The sequence below is a fragment of the Ursus arctos genome, unplaced genomic scaffold (genome assembly GCF_023065955.2).
Source record: "Ursus arctos isolate Adak ecotype North America unplaced genomic scaffold, UrsArc2.0 scaffold_9, whole genome shotgun sequence".
Taxonomy (NCBI): Eukaryota; Metazoa; Chordata; class Mammalia; order Carnivora; family Ursidae; genus Ursus; species Ursus arctos.
Window position 1 is genome coordinate 37,844,426 of NW_026623111.1, and position 26,525 is coordinate 37,870,950.

The following is a 26,525-nucleotide window of genomic DNA, read 5'->3' on the forward strand; positions in this document are numbered from 1 at the left end:
CTTAGGTCTTGATTCCCATTTCTCTCTATGTTTCCATTGAAATTGTGAAGCTCGGACAGATATATTTTATTCAAAGTGATGTGGATTTCTACAATGAGAAAATGGATTCCACTGTTCAGTGCCGAGCCCTGAACATCACTGAGGATCTTGGACAGATTCAGTACCTCTTTTCTGATAAGACAGGAACTCTCACTGAGAATAAGATGGTTTTCCGAAGATGTAGCGTGGCAGGCTTTGATTACTGCCACGAAGAAAATGGTGAGTGTTGGGTTTCTGTGAAAACCAACCTTAAGTTTGGTCTTTTTTGGCACCCACTTAAAGGTTTCATAATTCTAGCGTAGAGGTGCTGTATTTAAGCATTAGGTACTTAAGTCATCCAGATGGGCATTAAGCTTCACTGTTGTTCTTTCAAAAGCTAGTAGGTCAGAGTCAAGGAGTCTACTGCCGTAGTTTCTTTTAAAGGAAAGTAAATTACCACTAGTAGTAGAAGATTGGAGAGATGAGGTCTGGCAAGAATATGATATTATAGATACTTGCGAGAATCTAATGAAACTGTGGACCATCTCCCTCAGAAATATTCTGAAAATAATTCCAAAGGGAGGGACTCCAGCCTCCCCCTAACCCATCACATTGTTTAGCCCATAAGTCTCCATTGATTCTTGGTCAAGAACACCCAGTTTAGGAATAAATATGATGAGCTAAACTTCTGAGGCTAAGGAAGTAAATATACAAATTGCAAGTTTTCTTTAAAGACTCGAACTTCATTTTGTTATTTACCAAAGTAATGTGCACTCCTATGAAAGTAATTCTGGAAAAGTATCTATAACGAATTAAAAACCTTACTCTCTAGAGGTTAATCACCATTAACAATTTGATGAATATATAACTCTCCATATTCTTTTATAGGCGAACATACATATTTGGACATTTCCCTTTTATAAATTAGAACAGGTTATAATATTTTTTTGCAGTTTTCCTCTTTTATTCAACAATATCTCATGGACTTTTTTTTCCGAGTCAGTCCATAACTTAACATTAAGTGCATAGTACGCATTGTATGTGGTCAAGCTTCCTTTGCTATTATAACAATACATGCAGTGAACTTACTCAGTTATCACTGAATGAGTAATTCAACATAAATTTTGTGAGTCCCTAATGTGTGGCACAAGTCCCTTGATCTCATGTAGCTTTTAGAGTTTAAGGCAAGGAAATATATAATATTAAAGATTATGATATGTAGAATAAAATTCATCATTTTTGTACGTACATGTTTGTGCATGTCTTATTTTTATAACCTACATTTCTAGAAGTGATATTATTGGCTCCAGAGGTAGGCACATATAAAATTTTTATAGATCCTACAAAATTTACCTCTAAAATATTGTGCTAATTTACATTCCCACCACCCAGAAAAACAATACCCACTTTTCACATCAGCCATAATGGGGTGAAGTTATTCTTTTTAATCTGTGTGATTTTTGTAGACTCAGCACTTCAGTGTCTTAATTTGTCTCTGATTAGCAATGAGAAGCTTAACTTTTTATATGTTTATTGGCCTTTTGTATTTCCTTGGTAAAGTGATCATTTCCTTTTCCTGTTTTACAAATGAGCTTTTCTTCATCAGCTGTAGGAAGATTTTATCTATTAAGGAGGGCTGGTGTTCAGCTTGTTCAGTCTAGGTTGTCTGGCCACTTGTCCATGTTCTTTTGTGCACTTGTATTGAACTAAATGTTAAATAATTTGACCCTGTGATATTTTCCTTCTATATGTGACAAGTATTTTCCTGGTTCATCATTTATCACTGTATTAGTTTTCTATGGTTACATAACAAATTATGACAAATTTAGTAGCTTTAAACAACACACATATACTATCTCATGGCTTTTGTGGGGCTGGAGCCTGGGTGTGGGATGGCGGCATCCTCCCTCAGGGTCTGTCACCAAGCTGAAATTTAGGTGTCATCTGGGACTCTGATCTTATATGAGGTTCAGAGTCCTCTTCATAGTTCCCTTGTTTTTGGCAGAATTCAGAGTCTTAAGGTTGTAGGACTGGAGTCCCTGTTGTCTTGCTGGCTGTCATCCTGGATGTTCTGAGCTCTTAGAGGTGGCCCACTATTTCTCACCAAATGGCCTCTCCATAGCGTGGCGGTTTGCTTCTTCACGGCCAGCAGCAGAATCTCTAGGTTTGAATGTCTCTGACCTCAGGAAAGTACTGTGACCCTTCTTTTTCCCTGATGAGGTCAGATCTACATAGGATAGTCTTCTTTTAGATGAACTCTGATTCAGCTGGTTAGCTGCTTGATTACATCTGCAAAATCTCTCCATGTTTTCATATAACATAATTTAATCACAGAAGTGAACCCCATTGTACCCAGAAGGTGTGTAAATCAGGGAGCCCGGAAACTTGGGGCCATCTTAGAATTCTGTCTAGCATGGTCTCTTAGGGTGTTTCTTCTTGTCTGAATTTTTATAGGTTTATTAAATCTTGTTATTATAAATATTAATAAGATTATGAATATTATAATTTGTTAGTAGTGTTAAATTTACACATCCCACCTGGCCCAAATTTTAAAAGATATACTCTATTTTCTCTGAGGTAGATACTCGTGTGTGCGCACATGTGCGCGGGCGCACACACACGTATTTTTTTTCTTTTAAGATTTTTTTTTATTTATTAGAGAGAGAGAGCATGTATGCCTGAGTGGGGGGAGGGGCAGAGGGAGAGGAAGAGAGACAATCTTTTTTTTTTTTAATGGTTTTTTATTATATTATGTTAGTCACCGTACAGTACATCCCCGGTTTCCGATGTAAGGCTCGATGATTCATTAGTTGCATATGACACCCAGTGCACCATGCAATACGTGCCCTCCTTACGAAGAGAGACAATCTTAAGCAGCCTCCATGCCCAGCACAGAGCCCCACATGAGGCTCAATCCCAAGACTCTGAGATTATGACCTGAGCCGAAGTCAGATGCTTAACTGACTGAGCCACCCAGGTACAGCTCCTAGGCGCATACATTTTTTAAGCCAGGTTTTGTTGTTACATGTGAATGTGAGGGATAAAATATTGAATATTTATTGCATAATCACTATATAAATATAAAAAATAGCTAGTCATATTGGTTATGATGATACTCTGCATTGTTTCATCTTCTTTATTTTATTTTTGTTATAAAAGCAATATTATAGAAAATTCTAGATAAGCTAAAAGAGAAAAATTTAAAAGCCATCAATAACCCCCACCAGAGTAGACCGCTGTTAACATTTTTGTGCATTTCTTTTGTGTCTTTTTCTTTTTCTTTTTTTTTTAAAGATTTTATTTATTTATTTGACAGAGACAGCCAGCGAGAGAGGGAACACAAGCGGGGGGGAGTGGGAGAGGGAGAAGCAGACTCCCAGTGAAGGAGCTGGATGTGGGGCTCGATCCCAGAATGCTGGGATCACGCCCTGAGCCGAAGGCAGACACTTACCGACTGCGCCACCCAGGCACCCCTGAGTCTTTTTCTTGCACACATTTATATATATATATTTTCAATGGCATCGCAGTGTGCTTTTGCTTTTATAACCATTTTTCTTAAGACTTATCATGACCACCTTTCTGTTCTCTCCTTATTCTTCTAGAGGCTATGCTATATTGCGCTACAATAATTGTGAAAATTTATGTGACTAATCCATCCTTAATTTAGGTTGTCAGCTGTCATTTACTGTGGTAAGCCGAGCTACAGTGAACCTCACTGTAGCTGAACTTTCACACCCATTTGTGAGATTAGTGTCTTCCAAAATATTTGACTATAGATCCCTATTTTCAAGAAGTATCTTATACCAGTAATGTTTCACAAAATGTATGATGGGACGCACTGCATTGGTTTTTGTATTTGTCGCATTTAAGAGGACTAATACCAGCCCATTCCCACCCCAGTCCCTGAGTCTGCACACTGGTGCCCACGAGTGCCTCTTCTCTGTAGCCCCTTATGCAGAGAAGGTACCAAGTGACTGAAAATCCTGTGCTACCCTGACTAAACTGTTTGTGGACCATGGGTGTTGCACTACTTCTAGAAGGTGCCAGCTTTGCCTGTGAGCAGATCTCTGCCATAGATACATCCAGAGCTCCTGGTCTCTTTTCTGTAATGGTTATAAACAAGGACATGCACATACACACTCTGATCGATGAAGGAGGGAATGGTGGGGGCTACTTCTCTCCAGAATTTAATCCCGAGACATATTATGTTCACTGAAGTGAAAACTAGTTAACCCTTCAGGATTTGGGGGCAAAAGCTTGGCCTAGGAGATCTTTCCATAAGGAACGTTGCTGCTAGGAAGTAGCCCCGTGCACATATGCATTTGAACTAAATACATTTGACAACACCATTTGATGTTTTAAAACCTTGCAACATAGGGGCACCTTGCTGGCTCAGTTGGAAGAGTGTGTGGCTCTTGATCTCAGGGTCGTGAGTTTGAGCCCCACATTGGGTGTAGAGATTACTAAAATAAATAAACTTAAAAAAAATAAAACCTTGCAACTTAGAAATTTGGTCCATGGGCTCAGCAGCATCAGCAACACCTGGGTGTATTAAAAATGCAGAATCTCCGCCCCCTTTTTTAAAGCTTCAGTTAAAATCTTTATTTCACAATATTCCGAGGTGATTTGTGTACATACTAATATTTTAAAAGACATTTATTTAAAAGATTACTGAAAGAGAATGTCTTTTTAAAATAATAATCTTTTTAGTGTAGAATAATATTAGATTTAGAGAAAAGTTACTAAGATGCTATCGAGGGTTCCATTGTGCCCCCCTGTCCAGTTTCCTCTCTCGTTAACATCTTACATTAGTCATATAATACCTTTGTCATAAGTAATGAACTAATATTGATATGTCATTATTAACTGAAATCCATCTTTTATTCAGATTTCTTCAGTTTTTACCTTTTTCTGTCTGAGAATCCCATCTAGGAGACCATGGGACAGTCAACAGTTAGACTCCTTTAGATTTGACAGCTTCTCAGGCTTTCTGTTTTTGGATGACCCTAGTTCTGAAGGGCACTGTTTAGGAATTTTATAGACTGTTTCTCAGTTTGAGTTTGTCTAGAGAGTACCTTTATGATGCATAATTTGTGAATGTGATATATACGGTGGTAGCATGTAGTAGTTTCCAAGAGCAAGGGTTTTGGAATCAGGCCTCCTGGGTCTGATTCCCATCTTTACTGCCTACAAGCTGTGTGACTCCGGGAAAGTTATCTAATTTCTCTGGGCCGCAATAAAAAGGATCAATAATAGAATCTACTATTATTCATGAAAATAATTCATAAAAAGCCACTTGGAGCATGGCATAGAATACGTTGTCTGTAAGTAAGAACTTCCATTGTTGTAATTATAGCTCTCAAAATAAGAAATAGATTTATCTTTTGGGGGGCGCCTGGGTGCACAGCGGTTAAGCGTCTGCCTTCGGCTCAGGGCGTGATCCCGGTGTTATGGGATCGAGCCCCACATCAGGCTCCTCCGCTATGAGCCTGCTTCTTCCTCTCCCACTCCCCCTGCTTGTGTTCCCTCTCTCGCTGGCTGTCTCTATCTCTGTCAAATAAATAAATAAAATCTTTAAAAAAAAAAAAAAAAGATTTATCTTTTGGGGAGTTCATGGTCCAATGTGGAAGACAGACATGGAAATGTAAAAATATCTTACTGTCATAAGATTAAAGTCTGGTGTTCTTGTTGCATATTGTTTTGATTTTCAGACAGTCAGTTTTGGAGGTAAATTTAGCGTTGATCAAGGTTTGGGGCCTAGAAGGATAATGGGCAAGAAATTTTTGGAATGCTGGAAATGCACAGGGAGTTAGTTTAGAAGAAAAGATTTGTGTATCAGGATATGTGGATGATACAGTTGAACGAAGCTTAGTTGGGCATGCTGTTTACAAGTAGGTGAAAGTTGGGATGCTGGAAGCGTTTGAGGGATTAGTTCATAGCACAATGTTTGGAGGATATGGGGGTGATGTAGTTGGAAGAAATCCATGAATATGCTGCGCTGTTCATCTTTGGTTTTGGCTCTTTGGGGAGCCATTGAAAAGTGCGATAAGCTCTTTGTTCTATACACTCTTGCTTACCTCCAGATATCAAATAAATGTAAGTAATAGGCCATGAACAGGTTATTAGATATTTGAAAGTGGGAGTCAGAAGAGAAGATTAGGGATTAAATAAGGAGGAGAAATAAAGTAGTTAACCTAGTGTCTAACCCAGTACCTACCTTGAGACAAAGGAAAGGCTACATACTTTGTGTTTCCTCCTTTGAGTTGGAAGTCAAGGATTCCTGCCCCACTCTGAGGCATTCATGGAACTAATCAGAACCAGCTTTAAGAGACATATGAAAGGTCTTCATGATCATTTGGGTAGATTTTGTTTATCAGTATGGTAATAAGCTTTTCTGTCTCATACCCAATTTTTAAGAAATTTTCACTGTCTAAAAGTATTACTGCATTAGCTTTGTTTTCTGAATCAAATTGTAACTTTACTTTTTTTACAAAACGATTAAAGATGACTCCATGTATTCTTGATTCCACTCTTTAAATGCTGTTTATTGAACAGGTTTATCCTGTCCTAAGGGCTGAGCTGTCTGGTAGTTACGCAGTTGCATGATGACTGATTTCCCTACTGATGGCTGGGAGAAATTCCTGAAGTATAGCCTTTATGTTTCTGTAGGTTTTGTAATACTGTAATTATTTTAAAAATGGTATCACATCACCAGTAAATTTCTTTAGCTATTCAAGGACTTATCAACCACAGCACTATTGACATTTTGGGCTGGATTTTCTTTGTCATGGGGGCTGTCCTCTGCATTCTTAGATTTTAGACACCTCCTTGGGCTCTGTCCACTGAATGGCAGTAGCACTCCTCCCCCAGTTGTGACAACTGAAGTGTGTACAGACATTGTCAAATGTTTGCTGGGGGACAATTTCACCCCTTGTTGAGAATCCCTGTACTGGCTTTGGAATCAGGAAGACCTAAATTCATATCCCAACTCTACCCCCAACTGGCTATTTAACATGGTCAGAGTACATGTCCATGGTCAAAGATCTGTCTGGATCTTAGCCTCTCTTAGCTACAAAGTGGAACAGTGATAGTTCCTACCTGACAGCATTATGTTTAAGATGAAAAAGGAAGATGTAGATGTTTATAAAGGGACCTAGACAGGTGTGTGATGAAAAGGAGGTCCTCAATAAATGTTAAGTCCCTACCCCACAACTTTCTCTTGATGCTTGTGATATTTCATTCATGTGTCTATTCATACATTCATTCATTATTCATTTAATAAATATTTAAACTAAAAGCATGGACTCACTGAAATTGAGCAGGCGATATTGATGTAAAATGATAAAGAATAATACGCATTAATGTATGTGGCTATATTGAGAAACAATATAGCATGAGGGCTCCAAGCACTGGCTGTGGAGTTTATAGAAGTGGTTGTAAGACTGATGAATATGACTTTTGTGAGATGGGGAAAATTAGCTTGATTTCTTTATTACTAAAATGGAAGTATTAATAGTATCTGCCTCAGGGAGGTGGTGCTGGTTATTAAAAAGGACAAGTGCCTGGTGCACAGTAACGTTCAGTACATTCAGTACATAGAAGCTTCAAAGGCCCAGTGAGTGAGGGCCAGTATAGTTCCAGAGGTCACCATTGAGGAGCTGGCCTTTAAAGATGTTGAGGGATTATGTAAATAGAGAAGAGAATAGATACTCGAAGCAAGGGCAGAGGTGGGAATGGAGAACTTGAATATGTTTGGGACTCCATAAGTGGGTGGGTTTTTGAAGCTGAGAGGCCGTATAGCTAAGCGTTCTGTATTATTTAGGCGGAGAGTATAAAGAAACTTGCAGAACCAGAAAGGATCTGGTTTTTAAAGGTTAAATCCAAATTGTTCATTCTACCAATAAGAAAACAGAGGCTCAGAAAGAGTGATTACCTAGAAGACACTGAGTCTTTGGAAGAGATGGTTTTAGAACTCAGAATCACCACATTTGCCTCTTAGCCTCTTCTTGTCTTTAAAAAGTACAGATAAGAACTATTAAACAGGATATGCAGATATTCTTTATTTTATAAATTAACTTGCCAAAAGCCATACTCTATATTTAGTAGCTAGAGTTGACCTAAATACAGACAGCTAGCAATTCAACAAGTTGTCTACTCTGTGTTCCAGACATTGGGTATAATGATAAATAAGACAGATAAGGACCCTGCTCTCAAAGAGAAAATAGTTGCAAGTAAATTCTTAAATCAAGAAAAAAAATAATGAAAAGTGCTTTTCAGAGAATTAAAATGGGGTGATATGATATAGAGTGAGTGGAAGGCACCTAGTCCTGGGGGAGTAAGGCCTCTCTAAAGTTTAGAGCTTAGATCTGAATAACATAATCCTGAAGTTCAGGTGCAAAAACCTAGTACTTAGAGGCAACACTTAGTATAGAGGCCCTCAGACTGAAATGAGCTTGGCAGTTTTCAAAGTAAGAAAAGAAGGCCAGTGAGGCTGGACTTTGGTGGAAGTATGGAAGAAGAAGGGGCAAGAATGTTAGAGAAGTCACCAGAGGTCAGATCATTTTGAGTTGTGTAAGCCAACATAAGGAAAGTTTTGTGCGGGAGTAATCTGCTCTGCTTTATGTTTTAGGAAGATCGCTCTAGCTACTGGTTGAGGAATGGAGTGCAGAAGGGCAAGGGGACCAGTTATGAGGCTCTTTGCACTGGTCCAGTTGAGAGATGATGGTGGCTTGGACTAAGGTAATGAAGATGAAGAGAGTTTGAGATATTTGAGATGTATTTTGGATAATTAATGGACAGCTATTGGTGATGCTTTGAATATGGGGGCTGGGGAAGACCAGAAGAATCGAGGAGACTCCTAGGTTTTTGGCATAAGTAACTAAATAAATAGTTGGGTGCCATGTACAAAGATGGGGAAGGCCAAAGGAGGAGTAAGTTTGAGGGAGAAGTGAGGAAGAGTTCTATGTTGGCCATATCAAAATTAAGGTATCTATTATTTATTTAGTCAACAAATATTTATTGAGTATTAGTCACGGCTTTGGGCTCTGGGAATATCATATTAACAAAATAGACAAAACTCTGCCTTTTTGGAGTTTATATTTTACTGGATTATTCAAAAAATAAAAGCAAGTAAGATCTATAGTGTGTAGATGGTGATAAGTGCTAAAGTAGGATTTACGATAGTGTGGTTATATCTGGCAAGTTTTTGCTGACAAGGGACATGATAAGAGACCTGAGAAAGTCTCAATGCAGATATCTGCTTGAAGAGTGCACTAGACATCCAACTGGAAGTATCAAGTGGAGAGTTAGATATTCCAATGAGAAGTTGGAGTTGAAGTTAAACGTTTGCAAGTCAGGTGCATATGAAATGATATTTCAAATATAGGACAGGTGACATCACCAAGGAAGAGTATGTAAGTGGAGAAGGGAAGGTTACTCCTGCAGCAACCCGGTATTTGAGGGCTGAAGAGAAGACAGCAGGAGAAACTAAGAAGGAATAGCCATTGAAGTAGGAGGAAAAACAGTTATGCACAGTGTCAGAGAAACCTTTTGAGCCATTTCAAGAAGAGAATGGTCACCTCTGTTGGATGTTGCTAGGAGTGCAGATAAATATGGACAGATGCAATAATTGGATTTGGTAATGTGGAGCTTGTGGGTGACCTTGCCAGGAGTAGTGTCCGTGGGCAGACAGGGACAGAAAGCCATGAGATTGGTTGAGGAGAGATTGGTGTCAGCATAAAGGGGAGAATTGAAAGGGTGAGGTCCTTGAGAAGGCCAGAGGGGTGGGAAGCAGATCACAAATGGAGAGAGCTTGGCATTTGAAACTTTATCAGTAGTGGTAGTAGCAGTAGTAGTAGGAGGAGTAGGAGGAGTAGTAGTAGTAAAGACAGAGTTTGGATACATATGTGGAGAGTTTGGTAGATTTGATGATAAGAAAGGAGTTGCTTTCTAATTGCTTCTACTTTTCTCAGCGAGGTGAGTTTTTTAGAGGAATCTGGGGAGGGGAGTTTGGAAGGCAGATTTGAAAAGGAAGGAGAGGACGTGAAATAGCTGTTGAAGTAAATGCCTGACATAGTCAACCTGCAAATGGTTCTTCTCAGGTAATGACCCAGTGTGGTTTTTTTCTCTCAGCCAAGAGGTTAGAGTCCTACCAGGAAGCTCTCTCTGAAGATGAAGATTCCACAGACACTCCCAGTGACTCCCTCAGCAATATGGCGAAACCGAAGGCCCCCAGCTGCAGGCCGGTTCATAATGGGCCCTTGGGAAGTAAATCCTCGAATCATCTTGCTGGGAGCTGTTTAGCTCTGGGAAGTGGAGAAGGAGCCAGTGAAGTGCCTCACTCCAGACAGGCTGCTTTCAGTAGCCCCATTGTAAGTGTGAATGCGTGACTTGAATTTTGCATATCCGTCATGAATAATGAAAGAACATCCTCGTAATTATGACAGAGCCGAACACTGTTGTCTTTTCTACCTGGGAAGAGACTACGTAATTGCAGTTTAGTATAATTGCCACACGTCATTAGAAATATAAGCAAACAATATCACAACTTCCTAATTTGTGGGATGATTCAGTGTTGAGAGATAGTATATCATTTCTAAAAAAGCATGATATTTCTGATCAGGGCCAATCATGTCTGAGCCTGAAGAAGGCTGCCGGGGTTTAAGGATCGTGACTCACTCTCAGAGCCAGCAAAGCTTAGCAGGGTTATCTCACAGACAAGATGGATGTCTGAATCACAGGCAAGTTCAAGTACCCTCTAAGGCCTTTTTATCTTTCTGCATTCTTCCCCCACATCCCACTACACCTGTGTCTTCCCCTTTCCAAGTCCTCAGAATGACATTTTCTGATATTTCCATTTTAGAGCTCAGCTGGGTGTTGCTTGATTCCCAGAGGGAAGTTTTGGAAACTGTTTATCACACCCACTGACAAACCCTTTTTGGTGCAGGAAAATATAGAGGGCCTTGTGGAAGATAGGAAAGGGGAATGATACTTCCATGAAAGAATTAGAGGTCACAGGTTTTGCTGTACTTAAAATGGCTTCTGTAAAAATTCAGCTGCCTTCTCTGCCTTCCACATTTCGTCAACTCTTAACATTTTACCAAGGTGAGGATTCCCCAGCCATGAGACTGCTAACTGTTTGATCTGTAAGGAATTTATTGTATGGTTTTCATAGTAGAGATGTGATCTGAGTAGACCCCAGTGGTTTCACTTATCCTGGAAAGGCCTTGAGGGGACTCTCCTGGCTCTTTTCAAAGTTGCCCATGAAAATTGCAGCAACGAGGGTGATCATTTCAGTGCAACTCATTTAGTTAATTTCTGCGGCACTGAAGATATAAAACCTGTCATAGTGTATCTTTGCCATATGTCAGACTATTCCAAACATCTAGACTTAATTTTTCTCCGACTTCTGAAAGAAAAATAGGGAAAGAGTGCATACCACCTCTTCTGTGCACTCACTTTAAGGCTATATCAGAAAAAGGGGGCTGGCTGGCTCAGTCGGTAGAGCACGCGACTCTCAATCTCTCTCGGGGTTGTGGGTTCGAACCCCACATTGGGTGTACAGATTACTCGAAAAGAAAATTTTTTTTAAAAAGACTTTATCAGAAATAGATACCTATTTTCTTCTCTTTTTACCTGTTCCTCTACTGATCTTTTATATTTTCCACCCACGTGAATTTACCACCTGTTGACTCATGTTCACTTGGCGGTAGTAGGGCTTTGGCAACCCAATGGGGCTGTGCCACACCCACCCCCTCAGTTTCCTGACTTTGTCTCATTGTCTTCTTAGAAAATATGCTGTCCTTAAAGTCTGTTCTTTTATCTGTACCCTTTCCTCCATCTAAAATTTATCCACCCTACTGGCAAACTACCTCTATCTATCAAACCTGATGAAATACTTATTTCTTATAAAACTACTTTAAATACTCCTCCTTCCTTTTTTTAATTATAATATTTTTTTTTAATTTGAGAGAGAAAGAGAGAGCCTGCATGCAAGCGGTGGGTGGGGCTTACGGGGAGGAGGGAGGAAGAGGGAAAGAATCCCAAGCAGACTCTGCAGAGCCTGACTCAGCGCACGATCTCACAACCCTAAGATCATGACCTGAGCTGAAACCAAGAGTCAGTTGCTTATCTGACTGAGCCACCCAGGCACCCCTAAATATTCTTCCTTCTGAAGACTTCTCAGACTCTTCTCAGCTTCCGAGTTCTGTGAACGCATTCCCTCCTTTCCTTGGTTCTCGTTACGCAGGCCTTATTTCTGCCTCTGACATACACCATTAACTCCTCCAGAGCAAGAGCTTATATCTTGACTCCTTAGCACCTAGCTCAGTGACTCGTGTGTCCATTCTCCAGAAGTAGGGTTTTTTTTGTTTGTTTGTTTTTTAAGATTTTATTCATTTGAGAGAGAGAGCATGCACAAGTAGGGGAAACAGCAGGCAGAGGGAGAGGAAGAAGCAGACTCCCCACTGACCAGGGAGCCCGATGCGGGGCCCGATCCCAGGACCCTGGGATCATGACCTGAGCTGAAGGCAGATGCTTAGCTGACTGAGCCACCCAGGTGCCCCTCGAGAAGTAGTTTTGAAGGTTGTTAAATGAAACAGCTTACCAGGCTCAGTCTTTCCACCCAGTCTATTTTGTATTTACTTGCCCTATACTTCAAGGCCATGTGTCATTCTGGTTGGATAGATGCACCGGGATTGTTGTTTTCTGTTTTCAAAACCACACCACTATATATAGGATAAATAGGTAGGTGTTCCTTGAAATATGAGATCATCTCACTCTTGCTCTAGACAAATTGATTTTACCCTTTTTGGAGACTCAAGATTATTTTGAGAAAGGTATAGATTCTTTGTCCTAAAAAATTAGCATCTGTAAAAAATTTGCATACAATTCCAGAAGCCTGTCTGTGGAGCCCAGGTTAAGAATACCAGCTTAAGAGCGCAGTAAGAGCCGTGATGTCTAGAAATGGAAGAGTGTAAGATGCCACCTTGGATGGGGAGGCAAGTTGAGAGCCAGGGAGGGAGGATCCTAGGCAGGCTGCTGGGAAAATTATGCCAACCTTTGGGAATTAAATGCCATTGAGGCCCCTGAGTCCTGGGTTCATTCTACCTATTTGAAATAGAAACCTTTTCTTTGTAAGCCAGTATTTTTATGCTTCTTTCATCCTCTCTCTGCTTTCATTCAGTGAGAGTGCTTTCATTCGACCTGGGTGGCTATTCTCTTAGATCTCTGTATGGCTCTCCCTTCTGTCATGGAGGACTTAGCTTGAATGTCACCTCCTCAGTAAACCTTCCCTACCACCTAATCCAAAGTTCTTTCCACCCCATCCCCACCCTGTCTTTCTCTGTCTCGATCTAGAAGCGTCTTACTTGTTTACAGTTTGATGTCTCCTCTACTTGGAATGTGAGCTCCATGCAAGCCAGGATCCTATCTGTCCTATGCACCCCTCTTTCCTTGAGGAGTGCCTGACACCATAGATCAACAAATATTGGTGGGATAAATGAAGGAATGAATGGATTAATGAAAAACAGTGGCAAAATACTAGACACTGAGATATAAAATGAGTAAGACATGTCCCCTCCTTCTGTTTTGTTCTAGGTAGAGGAGATAGACATATAAATAAATACATACAATCCTATATTATAGATGCAGTAATAGTGGGTTAATCCAGAGTAGAGTGAGGACATGAAGAAGGGAGTGATCATCTCTCAAGGGGTGAGGAGGGATCGAGAAGGGCTCCAGAAAAGAAGTAGAACTTGAGTTAGGATGAAACTAGAGTCGGGGTTTGCAGAGCAGAAAAGGGAGGAAGAGTGTGTGGGGCAGACCGTGTGGGGCACAGGCAAGGGCTCAGAAACGGGGCTGTGGGCAAATGTGGGGGAGGAATTGTCCGTGTGTGGTTGTCGGTGCTTGCTTTTTTCCTTCAGGTCTGTGGTAGTCAGGAATCTGAGACAGCCAGGAGAAGGCACGTGTGTCCATACTTCAGCCTACGTTGTTGAGGTGGACCAGTGAGCCCCTAACACTGGAGTAGGGTGGCAGTGGGAAATGAAATAAGAGCCTTGGCTACTGGTGGAACTGGGGGAGGAATGGGAAGCAGTATCAAGGCCCCCCTGAAGCTTCAGCCAGCACTATTAGAGGGCAAAGAGGGGTCTTGGCCAGTGTTTGCTTGTTTAATTTAGATTGAAATAGGGGGGAGAAAGAGAAAGCGACCTGAACATGAACCTTACAACCTGGGAGGAAGGTATAATGTGAATCATGAAAATCTAAAACTTAGATGTTATATAAGATTTGGACAAAGATGCTGGACTCCCAACATGAAACCAGATAAGGCTTTGTTTAATTATAGGAAGGTATCCACATTGTGCTTTATATTCTTTAATTAGGAGGAAAACTTTTCTCTGCCTTAAAAAAAAAATGTCTATTTGAGGCCAAATGGGAGGGGTTTATGTATGTTTTCTAAAGAATGGTGTCTTTTTATTCTGTTTCTCCAGCGCCTTCTTATACAATATAAAATCAGCAAGTGTTTGGTAGTCGGGTACAATAAACTTTTATTCTTCTCCATGTTCTAGGTATTGATTTAGGGATCCGAAGAGCAATATAAGATGGTCCTTCCTTTAAAGGAATTTACATACTCTATGAAGGACACACTCGTGGAATCATTTAAAGCCATGTGACATGGGCCTGGCTATTGGGGTAATAGCAGTTCTGAGAAGGCAGAGGCTGTCCGTCAGAAAAAAGAGCAAAAACCAGTGTTCGAATACAGGGTCTCAATGAGGAAGATTTGGATCTGAGGAAAAGTCCCTCTAGATACAGTCATAGAGATCAGAATTGACTGTGATAACTCTGTACCTTCTCTTCAGTTCAGCAGCTAAATATATTAGTTACTAGGGATTAGCTTATTTAGAGAGACCAACTTAAGTGAAAGAATGTTCCGTGCCTGCAGCTGCAGTGTGGTAGGGATCTTTCCTTAAATCTCAGGGGCTCTTCTTTCTTATAATGTTCTAGGATTGTCTTGTGCAGTCTCACATTTAAGAGTACTTTTGGTAAACAGAGTTTTGCTGACCAGAGCCCCTGCTTTGGCCGGCTCTGTATCTCTTCTCTTCTTATGCTCAGGGGACAGGTTCTCGGTTCCTGTAGTCAGCACATTCCCTGAATGGCACGTGAGACTGACCTCTGTCAATAGTGTTTGCCACAAAGGTGGAAGGTAGGAACCTTTCGTTTGTCTTAGATTGATTTTGGAATGCAGAAGAATCCTTACGTCCTGAAGCCAGTTATTAGTCAGTGCAGAGATCATGGATACAGTGAAATCACTATAAGCTTATAAGGTCTCTAACGCAATCCCAGATGTGTTCCACAGAACAGACGTCTCTAAAAAATTTCATTTGGGAAGCCGGCGCATACCAGCCTCTTCTTGAAGAGTACGATACCCAACAAACTCTCTGAGAAGAGCTGCAAGAAAGAAACCTATTTAATTTAAACATTTGAGTTCCATTCTGAAAAAAGTTGGGTTTTTGTTTTGTTTTGTTGGCTTACTGTATATTAACATTCTGAGACAGATGTCTCTAGAAACATTTTCCAACCCATGGAGTCTCCCCAGCACTAGATGACGGCATAATCAGAGACCTTGATAAATAGCATGTAACGAGTTTCCCAAGCACCCCTTGGCTGACTAAGCACTGAGTAAGAAAGGAATTTCTCACACTTTACCACTCTCTTCTGTTCACTTTGGCGAGGAGGTCGTTGAGGAAAGGATTGTTCTCTCAAGAGCGGAGGGCCCAGGCACGGGCTCGGTGTTACTGTGTACGTGAGATTCACGAGGAAATGTGGCTGACTCATGAGAGAACAGCCATCAGATTATTAGTGCCTATGAACTCCACCAAACTGCAATAAAATCCAAATTTTGCTAAGTCAAATATCACAGAACAGTAGATATTGATGTATTTCAATAGAAATTAAGAATGCTTTGTGACAGCGGTGCCTGGGTTGGTTAAGCGATTCAGGTCATGATCTCAGGGTCCTGGGACTGAGCCCCGCGTCATGCTCCCTGCTCAGCACGGGGTCTGCTTCTCCCTCTCCCCCTTCCTCTGCCCCTCACCCCACTTATGCGTGCTCTCTGTCTCTCTCTGTCAAATAAATAAAATCTTTAAAAAAAAAAAAAAGAATGCTTTGTGACAGCAGATAGTTTGGACCCAGTGTGAGTCTGGTAACCTGCCCGAAGGTTCCTGTTGTGCTGGTTATCACCTCATTATCTCATTCACTTTATGCAGCCGCCTTGTGACATAGGTGCTATTTTATTATTGCTCAGAAGAGGAAAATGAAGCTCGGTGGGCTAAGCAAGCTGCCTGAGGCCACCAGCTAGTATGTAGTGCATCTAGGACCTGAACCCAAGCCCACATGATTTTCATCCTGTGCTCTTATTAAGCCTGTGCTCGTTCTCACCAAACTCCTAAGCATAAAATACAAGCCATGGTCTTTAAGTCTAACATCACACATCTCACATTTTCATATTTTGCTCCTGCCTCTAAATCACGTCCCCTGGCTTTCCTGCAGTCCGTGTGCTTTGCCAACCAACCACATCCACGACTCCTCTAGGAGACAGTGACGCTTTTGTGAAAACTTGATTTGTAGCAGATGGTCCCTCTTTGGCTCATCTGAAAAGTTTCCAAAGCAGTTGTCTACATGTTACCGGATTATAAACAGATTTCTACTACAACATCCTTTTGTTAAAACCAGTACTCTTCAGTAGGTGTGAGAAGTACTATGTTAAACAAAATGGATATTTTTTTTTCAATAGCAGAACTTCTGAGAGCTAATTTGTACTAAGGATCTGTAAGAGGAGGGCGCAGGGCACAGCTGGCAAATATATTTGATGATCAGAAATCTCTTGGCGGAACCCTCGTCAATGTCTTGTAGTATATTACTGGGTAATGCTCTATAAATATGTTCACCTGCTCATACTAATGTTTATTTCAGAGCCATTCTTTTGCTTGTTTCTGCTTTTGTTTTTGTAATAGTAGTGATTCGAACCATAAGATATTTTGTTAAAATAACACGGTATGAATAATGTCCTGACTTTAAAAGGAGTTGGTACGCCTTGGTTGTTGGATGAATCCTCAGTTGCTGGTGGATGCTGGCAACTGCGTATTTCAAAATAAGAAAACGGTTAACTAGACTTTGGTGGAAGACGTTGTCCCTGTCTCTTGCTGAGTTTAGGTTAATAGTCAAGGTACTCTCCATCAGTATTATGCATTCTGGATTTTCCTTTTTTTTATTGTCTGCTGTTTTCCTATTCTCACTTCCAATGGCACCATATATATTAAGTCTTTTTTAGAAGAATAAAGTTTACTGAATCTCATGGTTCGTAAATTCTGCTCATAAAAGCTACTTCTCGTGTAAACTTAAAGCTCTCATTTTTAGATACTTATTGTTATGACACTTTGTCTTGTTGGGTTTTCAGGAAACAGATGTGGTACCAGACACCAGGCTTTTGGACAGGTTTAGTCAGATTACACCTCAGCTTTTTGCACAACTAGATGAGACTATCCCAGATCCACCCCCGGAGACTTTGTACATCATCGACTTCTTCATTGCATTGGCCATTTGCAACACAGTGGTGGTCTCCGCTCCTAACCAACCGCGACAGAAGGTGAGGGCTCTGATGCAAACAAGGGTTACTTTCCAGAAGAGAACTTCGGGTTTAAATGTACTTATACTGGCCGTTTATGTAGACAATAATACTCAATGACAATAACAATAGCAGCTAACATACATCACTTAATCTGTGCTCTGCACATACAATATTCTAAGTGACTTACTGATATTAACGTGTAATTCTCCCAACAACCCCATAAATTAGGTAATATTACTCCACCGTTCCCCATTTTATAGTTGAGGTTAAGTAAATTTCCTGGGGTCACAGAGCCAATTTGTGGTTGAGTGAGATTTGAACCCACGAAGTATGGCTCAGTGCTCTTCTACGGTTTTGCCTCTAGGAGGAGAGCTGATGAGAAGAGCTCTGGTAGAATGCGGCTGTGTTCATTTTGCAGTTTCCTTACCAAATGGAAGCTTCTTTGAGGCTTCCGAGACTTCCCACATGATATACGTGATGTCAAGCAAAATATAAAGTACTGGATTCATTATCATGTTTAATGATAATGTATCACTTTCATGTACCAGTTGGGGTAGTTCTAACTCAATTTAAAATCTAATACATTTGTAACGTACCAAGATGCTGCAATTCCCACAAAAGCTTAGATTTTGAAAGTCTATTTGTAGTTTTGAATTTATGGAAAAATTCATTTTCAATTAAAAAGAAAAACTTGTTTTAAAGACCAGTGATTCACCACATGCTGTGCTAGCTTCCTTGTGTATAACTTTCTTCCCTTTTGCACATACCCACTTAAAATTCAATTTGCGGCACAACCCAATTAAAATTTAATTTTCCATCAGATCATTTTCTTTTGGCAACTTCAGAGGTGGTCAACTTTACCATAAAAATAACATATTTTCAATTAAGCGTTTACTTGATCAAAAAACTGTTTTTATAAGACTTTCAGCTAGAGAGTTGCTCTTTGGAAAGTGGTTATGTAATTAGAGAATTAATCACTGAATGTTCTTTTTTTCTCCTCATGTAACAACTTTTCTCATACATCTGTGTCCATAGTAGGCACCTCTTGGTGTCTTTTGTTTGAAAAATATTGTTCCCTTATCCCCAAAGAATATAATACCCTGTGGTCTAAAAGAATGTCGCTACAGGTATAAGGGCCCAAGCTTCATGATATTTTGAGGTAATGATAGACTGTGAATAATAAGGAGCTAATCAGAATCTACGAGGAATGTGAAACCTTATCTGTGATTGTTTCTCTTCATTTCTGAGTTCCTGACAAGTGTGAAAATTGACCAACATGTGTCTTTCCAACTGTCAGAAGATTAATAATTTTTAGGAAAAACTTTTTAATATCTTGGGCATTTCTGAATGAAAAAGTTTTAGTATCTAATTGGCCTTCATAATTAATATTAAATTCTACATTTAATCATTGTTAAAAGTTAAGAGCTAGAAAAAAAATCAGGCTAAAAATTATAAAAAATTCTGTAATAGAAATTCCCATGCATTGTTAATTTCTGCTGATAAGTTGATAATTTCTGCTGATAACTCTTCTGGAAGTGACTTTGTTTACTGGCCTTTTTAAAACAACAGAAAAAGTCATAGTAACAACCTTTTTTATAGAGTCTGGAAAATAAAAGAGGAAAAAAGCCCATTTTGTTAATCTTTTGACTGACTTTCTTCTAGTGTTTTAAGTGTGTATTATTACTCATTTGTTTCTTATATTGTTCACACAATTTTTATATTTTTATAGATTTTCCAGTTTCACCCCATAGGATTTATAAACTTTATTTTTAAAATATTGTATAACATTTCAAGAAGATATTTCCATTTTGCTATTTTGGACTACTTAATTTGCTTATAATTTTTAAATTGTTCTTGCTAGGATGTACATAATAAAGATTGCTATGGATTATCTATATTTTAAGTTATCTGTTGGGAAACACTGCTGTAATATGCCCACTGCTAGCAATAGTAGCATTTTCTATCTTTTGCTGTCATTTGCCAGATCTCTTTCTGAATGGTTGTAGAAATTTATAGTGCCTAAACATTAGCACTTATTTTTCATTGTGGCCATTTTTATTTTTGCTGATATTTTCCGGGGGCAGTTTTAAGTACAAAGCAGGCTGCTAGCTATTTAAGGAGTGGTAACTCTTTTCTTACCTAATTGTTTCCTGGGTTGACTTCATCGTTGTTCTCAGCAGCTCTTGACTGTATTATTGAGACCCTCCCAAATCATCTCTCCTAGATTGGACTCTCATCACTGAGTGGAATGCCTATCAAGTCCCTGGAAGATATTAAAAACCTCTTCCAGAGGTTGTCTGTCCGAAGATCAAGTTCGCCATCGCTTGCCAGTGGGAAGGAGCCCTCTCCCGGGGTCCCAAATCCCTTTGTGAGCAGACTCTCCCTCTTTAGTAGAATGAAACCAGCTTTCCCTGTGGAGGAAGAGGCCTCCCACGTGAGTGAGAGCCCGGAGGGCTCTAGGAACTCTCCTTGCCCTACAGAAGTTGAGAAACAGAACACTGATCCAGGCCTCCCAGAGGGCAAGGTGGCCCCCTCCCCTGGACAGCCGTTGGCCTCCACCCTGTGTTACGAGGCCGAGAGCCCCGACGAAGCGGCCTTGGTCTATGCCGCCAGGGCTTACCAATGCACTTTACGGTCCCGGACACCAGAGCAGGTCGTGGTGGACTTTGCTGCTCTGGGGCCATTAACATTTCAACTCCTGCACATCCTGCCCTTCGACTCAGTAAGAAAAAGAATGTCTGTTGTCGTTCGGCACCCCCTTTCCAACCAAGTTGTGGTGTATACGAAGGGTGCTGATTCGGTCATCATGGAGTTGCTGTCAGTGGCTTCCCCAGGTGAGTTCATACGGGCCCTGGGGTGGGGGGCAGGGCTCAGAAATTCAACGGCCACTCTCAGTGGGTTTTATAAAGAGAAACAAGTGGATATTTGGGGATCAGCTGCACTTGGTGAAGTAGGGAAGCTGCCTAGGGTTTGGTGAGAAAGCATGTAAGTCTTGGTGCTACGCAGGTCTGGCCTCTGTCATGAGCTGCGTCCTGGCGAAGTTCTCTACCATTTCTGTGCCTAAGTGTTTCACAAACGGGGAGTGTCGTCCCTTCTTTATAGGTTCCTCAGAGCTTGAATGGCCTGCTGTATGCCGTCCGCAGAGAGCCTCTGCCCAGTGCCTCCCAAATGCCAAGTGTTCAGTGAACGGCCTCTGGCGTGATTGTAGCTCTTGTTACTGTTGTTACTGACAGCGTGGGAATGGTGTTCTGGTGTTCGTATTAAGTTCTTGGTACTTTTCCTCTCCCCAGGAAGAAAGGAACAAGGGAAGGATTTTTTCAGAGGGTCCCTTTTAGAAATGTACATTTGGGATTCAGAACTACAAGGTCTTTTGTTTGTTGTGGGGTAAGCTATCTCACTGTTTGTAAAAACATGTCTGTAATTGGGCAGACTTGTAGGAATACTTTGTTTTGTTAATTATTTCAGATGGAGCAAGTCTCGAGAAACAACAGATGATAATAAGGGAGAAAACCCAGAAACACTTGGATGACTATGCCAGACGGGGCCTACGCACTTTATGTATAGCGAAGAAGGTGAGGCTGCTGAGTTAGGCCATCGTCTTCATTCTTTCACTTGCGTAGCCCTCACTTCCTGGGGACGAGCATGTATGAAACCCTTATCTGCACAGTTGGGAAAGCTCTTGGATCGTGGGCTCTGTAGTCATAGCTTCTGTCTTCCATATGTATTGATTGGTTGGAGTGTGTTCTCAGTGTTTTGCCAGAAGAATACCTGCAAGTTCTGTTCTCGGAGCTCTCACCTGTTTCAGTGTATCTGTGAGTGCTTTTGTATGATAACTGCAGTTTGGCTGGAGATAAAAATCCCTGGACCTACTTTCTTTTCCCTGAGTACTTTGTAAATATCATTCCTGCATTAAATGTTCTTTGGAAAGAATGAGGCCAGAGTCTGGCCTTAATTTTCCCCTAAAGTTCTAAATATTTTTTCCTTACATGCTCAGAAGTCTTAATCTATAAATCCAAGTAATTTTACTAAATGTTATGTCAGTATTGATTACTCTCTTGTTGAGAATAATCCTGAGATGTGTTGTATTCTTTCTAAAAAATTTAAGTAATAGGAAAGAGCACATAGCTCTAAGGAATTGAGGGGTGATATTATCAGAATCCCCCCGGGGACAGGGGAGAAACAGACATGGAACCCTTGAAGTAAGTTGGTCAAGTTTTTATGCCAATAGCATGTGGCTTGGGTATTGACCAATTCAAGCTTCAGCTCCAATGAGGCTATGCAAGCCTTCCTTTGTTGATAAGCCAAGACTTCCCCGACCCTGTCCCTATAATCATGGCTCAACCACATAGCCAACTGAATGCCTGGATAGTGCTTTTTCCTTCAGTGAAAGTTCAACTGCCTATTTATTCCAGAGTAGATGAGGGGGCAACAGAAAGGGGAGGTGGTCTGCTTAGAGTATAGTATCTAGTATAGAGAGACTAGTAGGAGTTGAGGCAAGAGAAGGATGTCTTATGAGGGAAAGAAGGAAGTTAGTTGTAATGGTATAACAGACAATTTGATGAACACTGAAGAACATGAAACAAAGAACAAACAGCCCATGTAGAGGAAATATTAGAAAAGAACCAAGAAATTCATCTTGCCGCCTCTTTCCCTCTTCTCCGTATGAACACTCCCCCACCCCACTTTCTCTCGCTCTAAACCCTGCAGTTAATTTTTGCTGTGTTAGAAGCCAGAGTATCGATTTTCCTCTGTCATTCTGGGCAGAATGAAAGACAGGGAGATACGTGTAGATACATGTAGATCAAAGTATCAATGTATGAATTGCCATCCATTATAATTTCTAAAATATAGCCGTCCTGGAAGCCGGAATGGGAGACTGTAGCTAGGACCCACGGCAGACATAGGGATCTCTCATTCCTTACCCAAATTCTAGTTCTCACGAGCTGCCTTAGGGAAACTGGGATCAGTTGCAGACTCTTAGTCAACACTTAGTCAACCAGCTGCATAAAGAATCAAAAGCTTGCCTCACACACAGTAGAACGAAGAATGGAGAGTTTCAAGATCACAGCAAAAGGAAAGAGTTGTACCTTTTCAAGTGGAATGATCCTGCCTGCTCCTGATAAAAATGCAGCCCAGCAGATGTCAGATTCTTCCTAAGTCCAAAAACCTTGTGGGTAAGAATAAGCAGATAGAGAAATTGCCTCACTCCCTCTACTTATGTTGCTTTATCAGAATTGAAATGTAGATTTCTCCCTCTGTGGCAATCTAAAGAAAAAGGAAAATGTACCATTGGTTCCTTCTCCAGGAATTCCATTTAATTTCTTTTGGAAGAGTACATCCTTGCTTCACTTGTATGGCTCCCTCTCTCTTTCCACCTTTACAAATAACTAACCCCTAAACTAATCATCAAAAGATACCGGCGGTGCTGCTGGCTACCTAGTAACTCAGGCTGAGCAATCCTGGCACCACTTTCTTAGCTGCACCATTAGGATCTTTCTAGATTTAACTACCAAGTGCAGACCTCTTCCAACTGTCTACTCCCTGGCTTAATTAAATAGATTAACCCACTTTCATCATCTATGATGCCTAGAATTTCCAAGAGATACTGAGCTCTTGGGTCCATCCATCCATCATCAGTGTTCCAGTAGTCTGATCTCAGAACAGAATTTGGGAAGCTATGTGGCCAGGTAGCATGAGGAATGAGCCTGGCATTACCTGGTTTGTATATTGCTAGTGGTCAGTCCTGGCAGGATCCTGGAAGATGATACGGCCTTTCTCATAGCTCTTTTCTCTTCCCCGTAGGTCATGAGTGACACTGAATATACAGAGTGGCTGAGGAACCATTTTTTAGCTGAAACCAGCATTGACCACAGGGAAGAATTACTCCTTGAATCTGCCATGAGGTTGGAGAACAAGCTCACTTTACTTGGTAGGTAGACTATGTTGTATTGTCTGAATAGAGAAATTTGGAAAACACTGGATATCTCTGAGTAAGTTGTTCACCAGTTTGTTGTTTCTTTCCCCACTTTGATCTAATAGAGCAAATAATTCTCTCTGCCCCGTCCAGTCTGATCTGTACCCAGTTTCCAGTTGTTTTCATTCTGCTTGCCACTGCAGTGAACTAGACTTCATCGGTGGTGGGATCAGGGTGGTCATCCTTAAGAAGATCATTTAAAACCTTATCACTTAACACAGAATACCAAGTCAAATAAATGTCCTGGTTCAGGAGGCTATGCAGCTGAAGTTTCTTGCCAGGCATTGGGTAAGGTACATAATATTTGTGGTCTTTTTGAATCTGCACAACAAATCTCTCTCTTATTTAGAGGAAACATGGAGCACAGAGCAGTTCATCGACTCATTCAAAGTCACGTGCTAATAGCTGACAGAGCTAGGAGACTCGGATCTATCTAGTTCCAGGGCCCACGTTCTTTATTCTGTTCCTACCACCGGACCAATGAAATTTCTTTCTCTCTCTTCTCTTACTTCCTGATTGCAGCTAAAGGTTGCACAACGGACACCTCTTGGCTCAGACTGAGCTGCATCCTGAACTCATCTGGAGCACTTTAAAAAACACTGGTGCCTGCATCCTACTCTCAGGGAATCTGATTCAGTCGGTCTGACGTGTGGCCGGGGGGTTTGAATATTTAAAAGCTCCCCAGGGAATTCTAAAGAGGCAGCCAGAGTTGAGAACCACTGTGTCAGAGTCTGGAGATCTAGACTCTGATCTAAGCACTAACATACCAAGAGACCATTCTCCGAGCTCCATTCCTCTGGTTCAGAGAAAAACAACAATCTCACTTTGTATGGAGCCAGCAGAGTAATGATGCCGAATCTATGTCATTTCTCTGTGACAGGGTCTATGTATGGGTCCACATTCCACATTCCAAACTCAAAAATGCTCTGTGGGTTTAGTGCCAGAACTCATTTGGCTACAAAATCAGGCCTGACTTGGTAAGATTTTATGAGTCTTTATTATCTAATTAGTACAGACATTTATAAGTTTCTACAGAAATATTAATACGCTTCATTCGCAGATATTTCAAAACACAGATGCACTATGTTACCTGTCTACATTCTGAAAAACTTTAGAATTCCAAAACTTAATTTGGTCCCAGTTGGTTTAAAAAAGGGAATTATGGACTTTAATATCTGTTTTCAGTGCTCTTTCGTAATATAAGCAACTTATTGGCAAGGGCATTCTTGAAAAGCCTGCCCTTACCCTTGGGAGAATCACAGAATTATAAAATTAGAGAGGAAAGTTACATAAGTAGTTGAAACTCTAAGCTCCCCTCCATTTACAGAGAAGAAAACTAGCACAAGGAGAACAAGTAAGTTTAATAAGTTCAGTGGTTCCTAAGGCTTCCTTCCCCAAATACTACTTTGTATGTGATTTTGGTGTGGGTCTTCACACTTCCCTTGAATGCCTGGAAGCTGCTGGAGCTACTGGTGTGCAGCTCAGGATGGGGCTAACAGGTGGAGTTCAGTTACAGCCTAGGTGAGCTTCTGCTGGCTTTGATTTCTCACAAGCCCTGTTGCGCTTTGGTTATCTTTTAGGTGCTACAGGCATTGAAGACCGTCTGCAGGAGGGAGTCCCGGAGTCCATCGAAGCCCTTCAGAAAGCCGGCATCAAGATCTGGATGCTGACAGGGGACAAGCAGGAGACCGCCGTCAACATAGCTTATGCGTGCAAACTGCTAGAGCCAGACGACAAGCTCTTTATCCTCAACACCCAGAGTAAAGTATGTGTAGTGAGACTGAATGCTTCATTTTGCTTTTTGATAGCCAGGGGAGCATTTGTGATTTGATGAATGTAAGGAGGAAAAAAAACCCGATCACCATTAGCTCCTTGATAATTATGTCTTCTGTCCAGCAGCCTACCTTGTGCTTGGGAAGGTACTGTAGTTCTTCTAAAGGCTTCATGGTTAAACATGATTCAAAGGAATTTTTGCTGAAGAAGGTTGCCTTTTTATTTTTTATTTGCTTTTTTCCCCCCTCCACATTGGATTTCCAGGAATTTGACAAGATTTAGCCCATAACCACAAAATATATCAAGTTCTGGGACCAGGGATATACCTCTATTTCAAGTTGAGGGGAAGTGGTGATTTCTATCAGAATCAGGTGAACACATTAATATTTTTATGGTTAATTACAAAAATAGACTCTCAGGGTAATTATGCCCTCTAGTGGTAATCCTTAGATAGTGCTGTTGAGAATATCAAGTTTGAAGAACTGTTTTAAGGGAAGGGCATTTTTCTTTTTTTTTTTTCACCTTAAGAAGGATTTTAAGAGGTTTGGATCCAGCTTATTTTTTGTACTTATCCCTGCTCCACCCCCATTAATCTCTAACACAAACGTTCTATTCAGTTAAACAGGTTTTTTTTTTTTTTTTTAATTTTCCAGTATGGTAATATTCTCTGAGATTTGTGCATGTTGTTTAATTAGCTTGGAAAATCTTCCCCGCTCCTTCCTCAGTAGTCAGACTTAATCAATGACATCTGTTCTCTGACAGCAGCCTGCCTCTCAGAAATCCTCTGGAGCTTCCCATCTGGATTGCCTGTTGGGGCCCTGTCACAGGCTGCCATGTTTGGTTAGCCATGTTGTTAAGGTCAGGCCTCAGTCAATACCTAACCAGATCATATGCTTTAAGGAAAGAGAATTTTCCTTATTCAACACAGAAAATGGGTTCTCCTTGGCAGTTGGCTGTGGCCCAGAGACCCAGAACCACAACCACCACTCATCCCCAGGGAATGAGCACAAGAAAATTGTCATTAGTCATTTTTGTCACTAAAATGGCTGTGCCCTAAGGTTGGTAAGCCCCTGGCTCATGTGCTTGGCCTGCGCATGACCAGGTATGTGACCTTAGGGAGTTTTCTTCTGGCCTTTT

At 40.9% G+C, this 26,525-nt stretch overlaps 1 protein-coding gene across 6 annotated transcripts in view; it reads left to right on the forward strand.

Annotated features, from left to right (window-relative positions):
* The window catches only part of ATP10D (ATPase phospholipid transporting 10D (putative)), a 104,732-nt gene that overhangs the window by 52,382 nt on the left and 25,825 nt on the right, over window positions 1-26,525 (forward strand). For all 6 annotated transcript variants that reach the window (XM_026508835.4, XM_048211753.2, XM_044387709.3 and 3 more), the window contains 7 exons: window positions 6-258; window positions 10,150-10,388; window positions 17,471-17,659; window positions 19,866-20,475; window positions 21,107-21,213; window positions 23,444-23,570; window positions 25,196-25,380. In XM_026508835.4, the coding sequence (XP_026364620.2) occupies window positions 6-258; window positions 10,150-10,388; window positions 17,471-17,659; window positions 19,866-20,475; window positions 21,107-21,213; window positions 23,444-23,570; window positions 25,196-25,380 (1,710 nt within the window). The remainder of the gene's footprint in view (window positions 1-5; window positions 259-10,149; window positions 10,389-17,470; window positions 17,660-19,865; window positions 20,476-21,106; window positions 21,214-23,443; window positions 23,571-25,195; window positions 25,381-26,525) is intronic.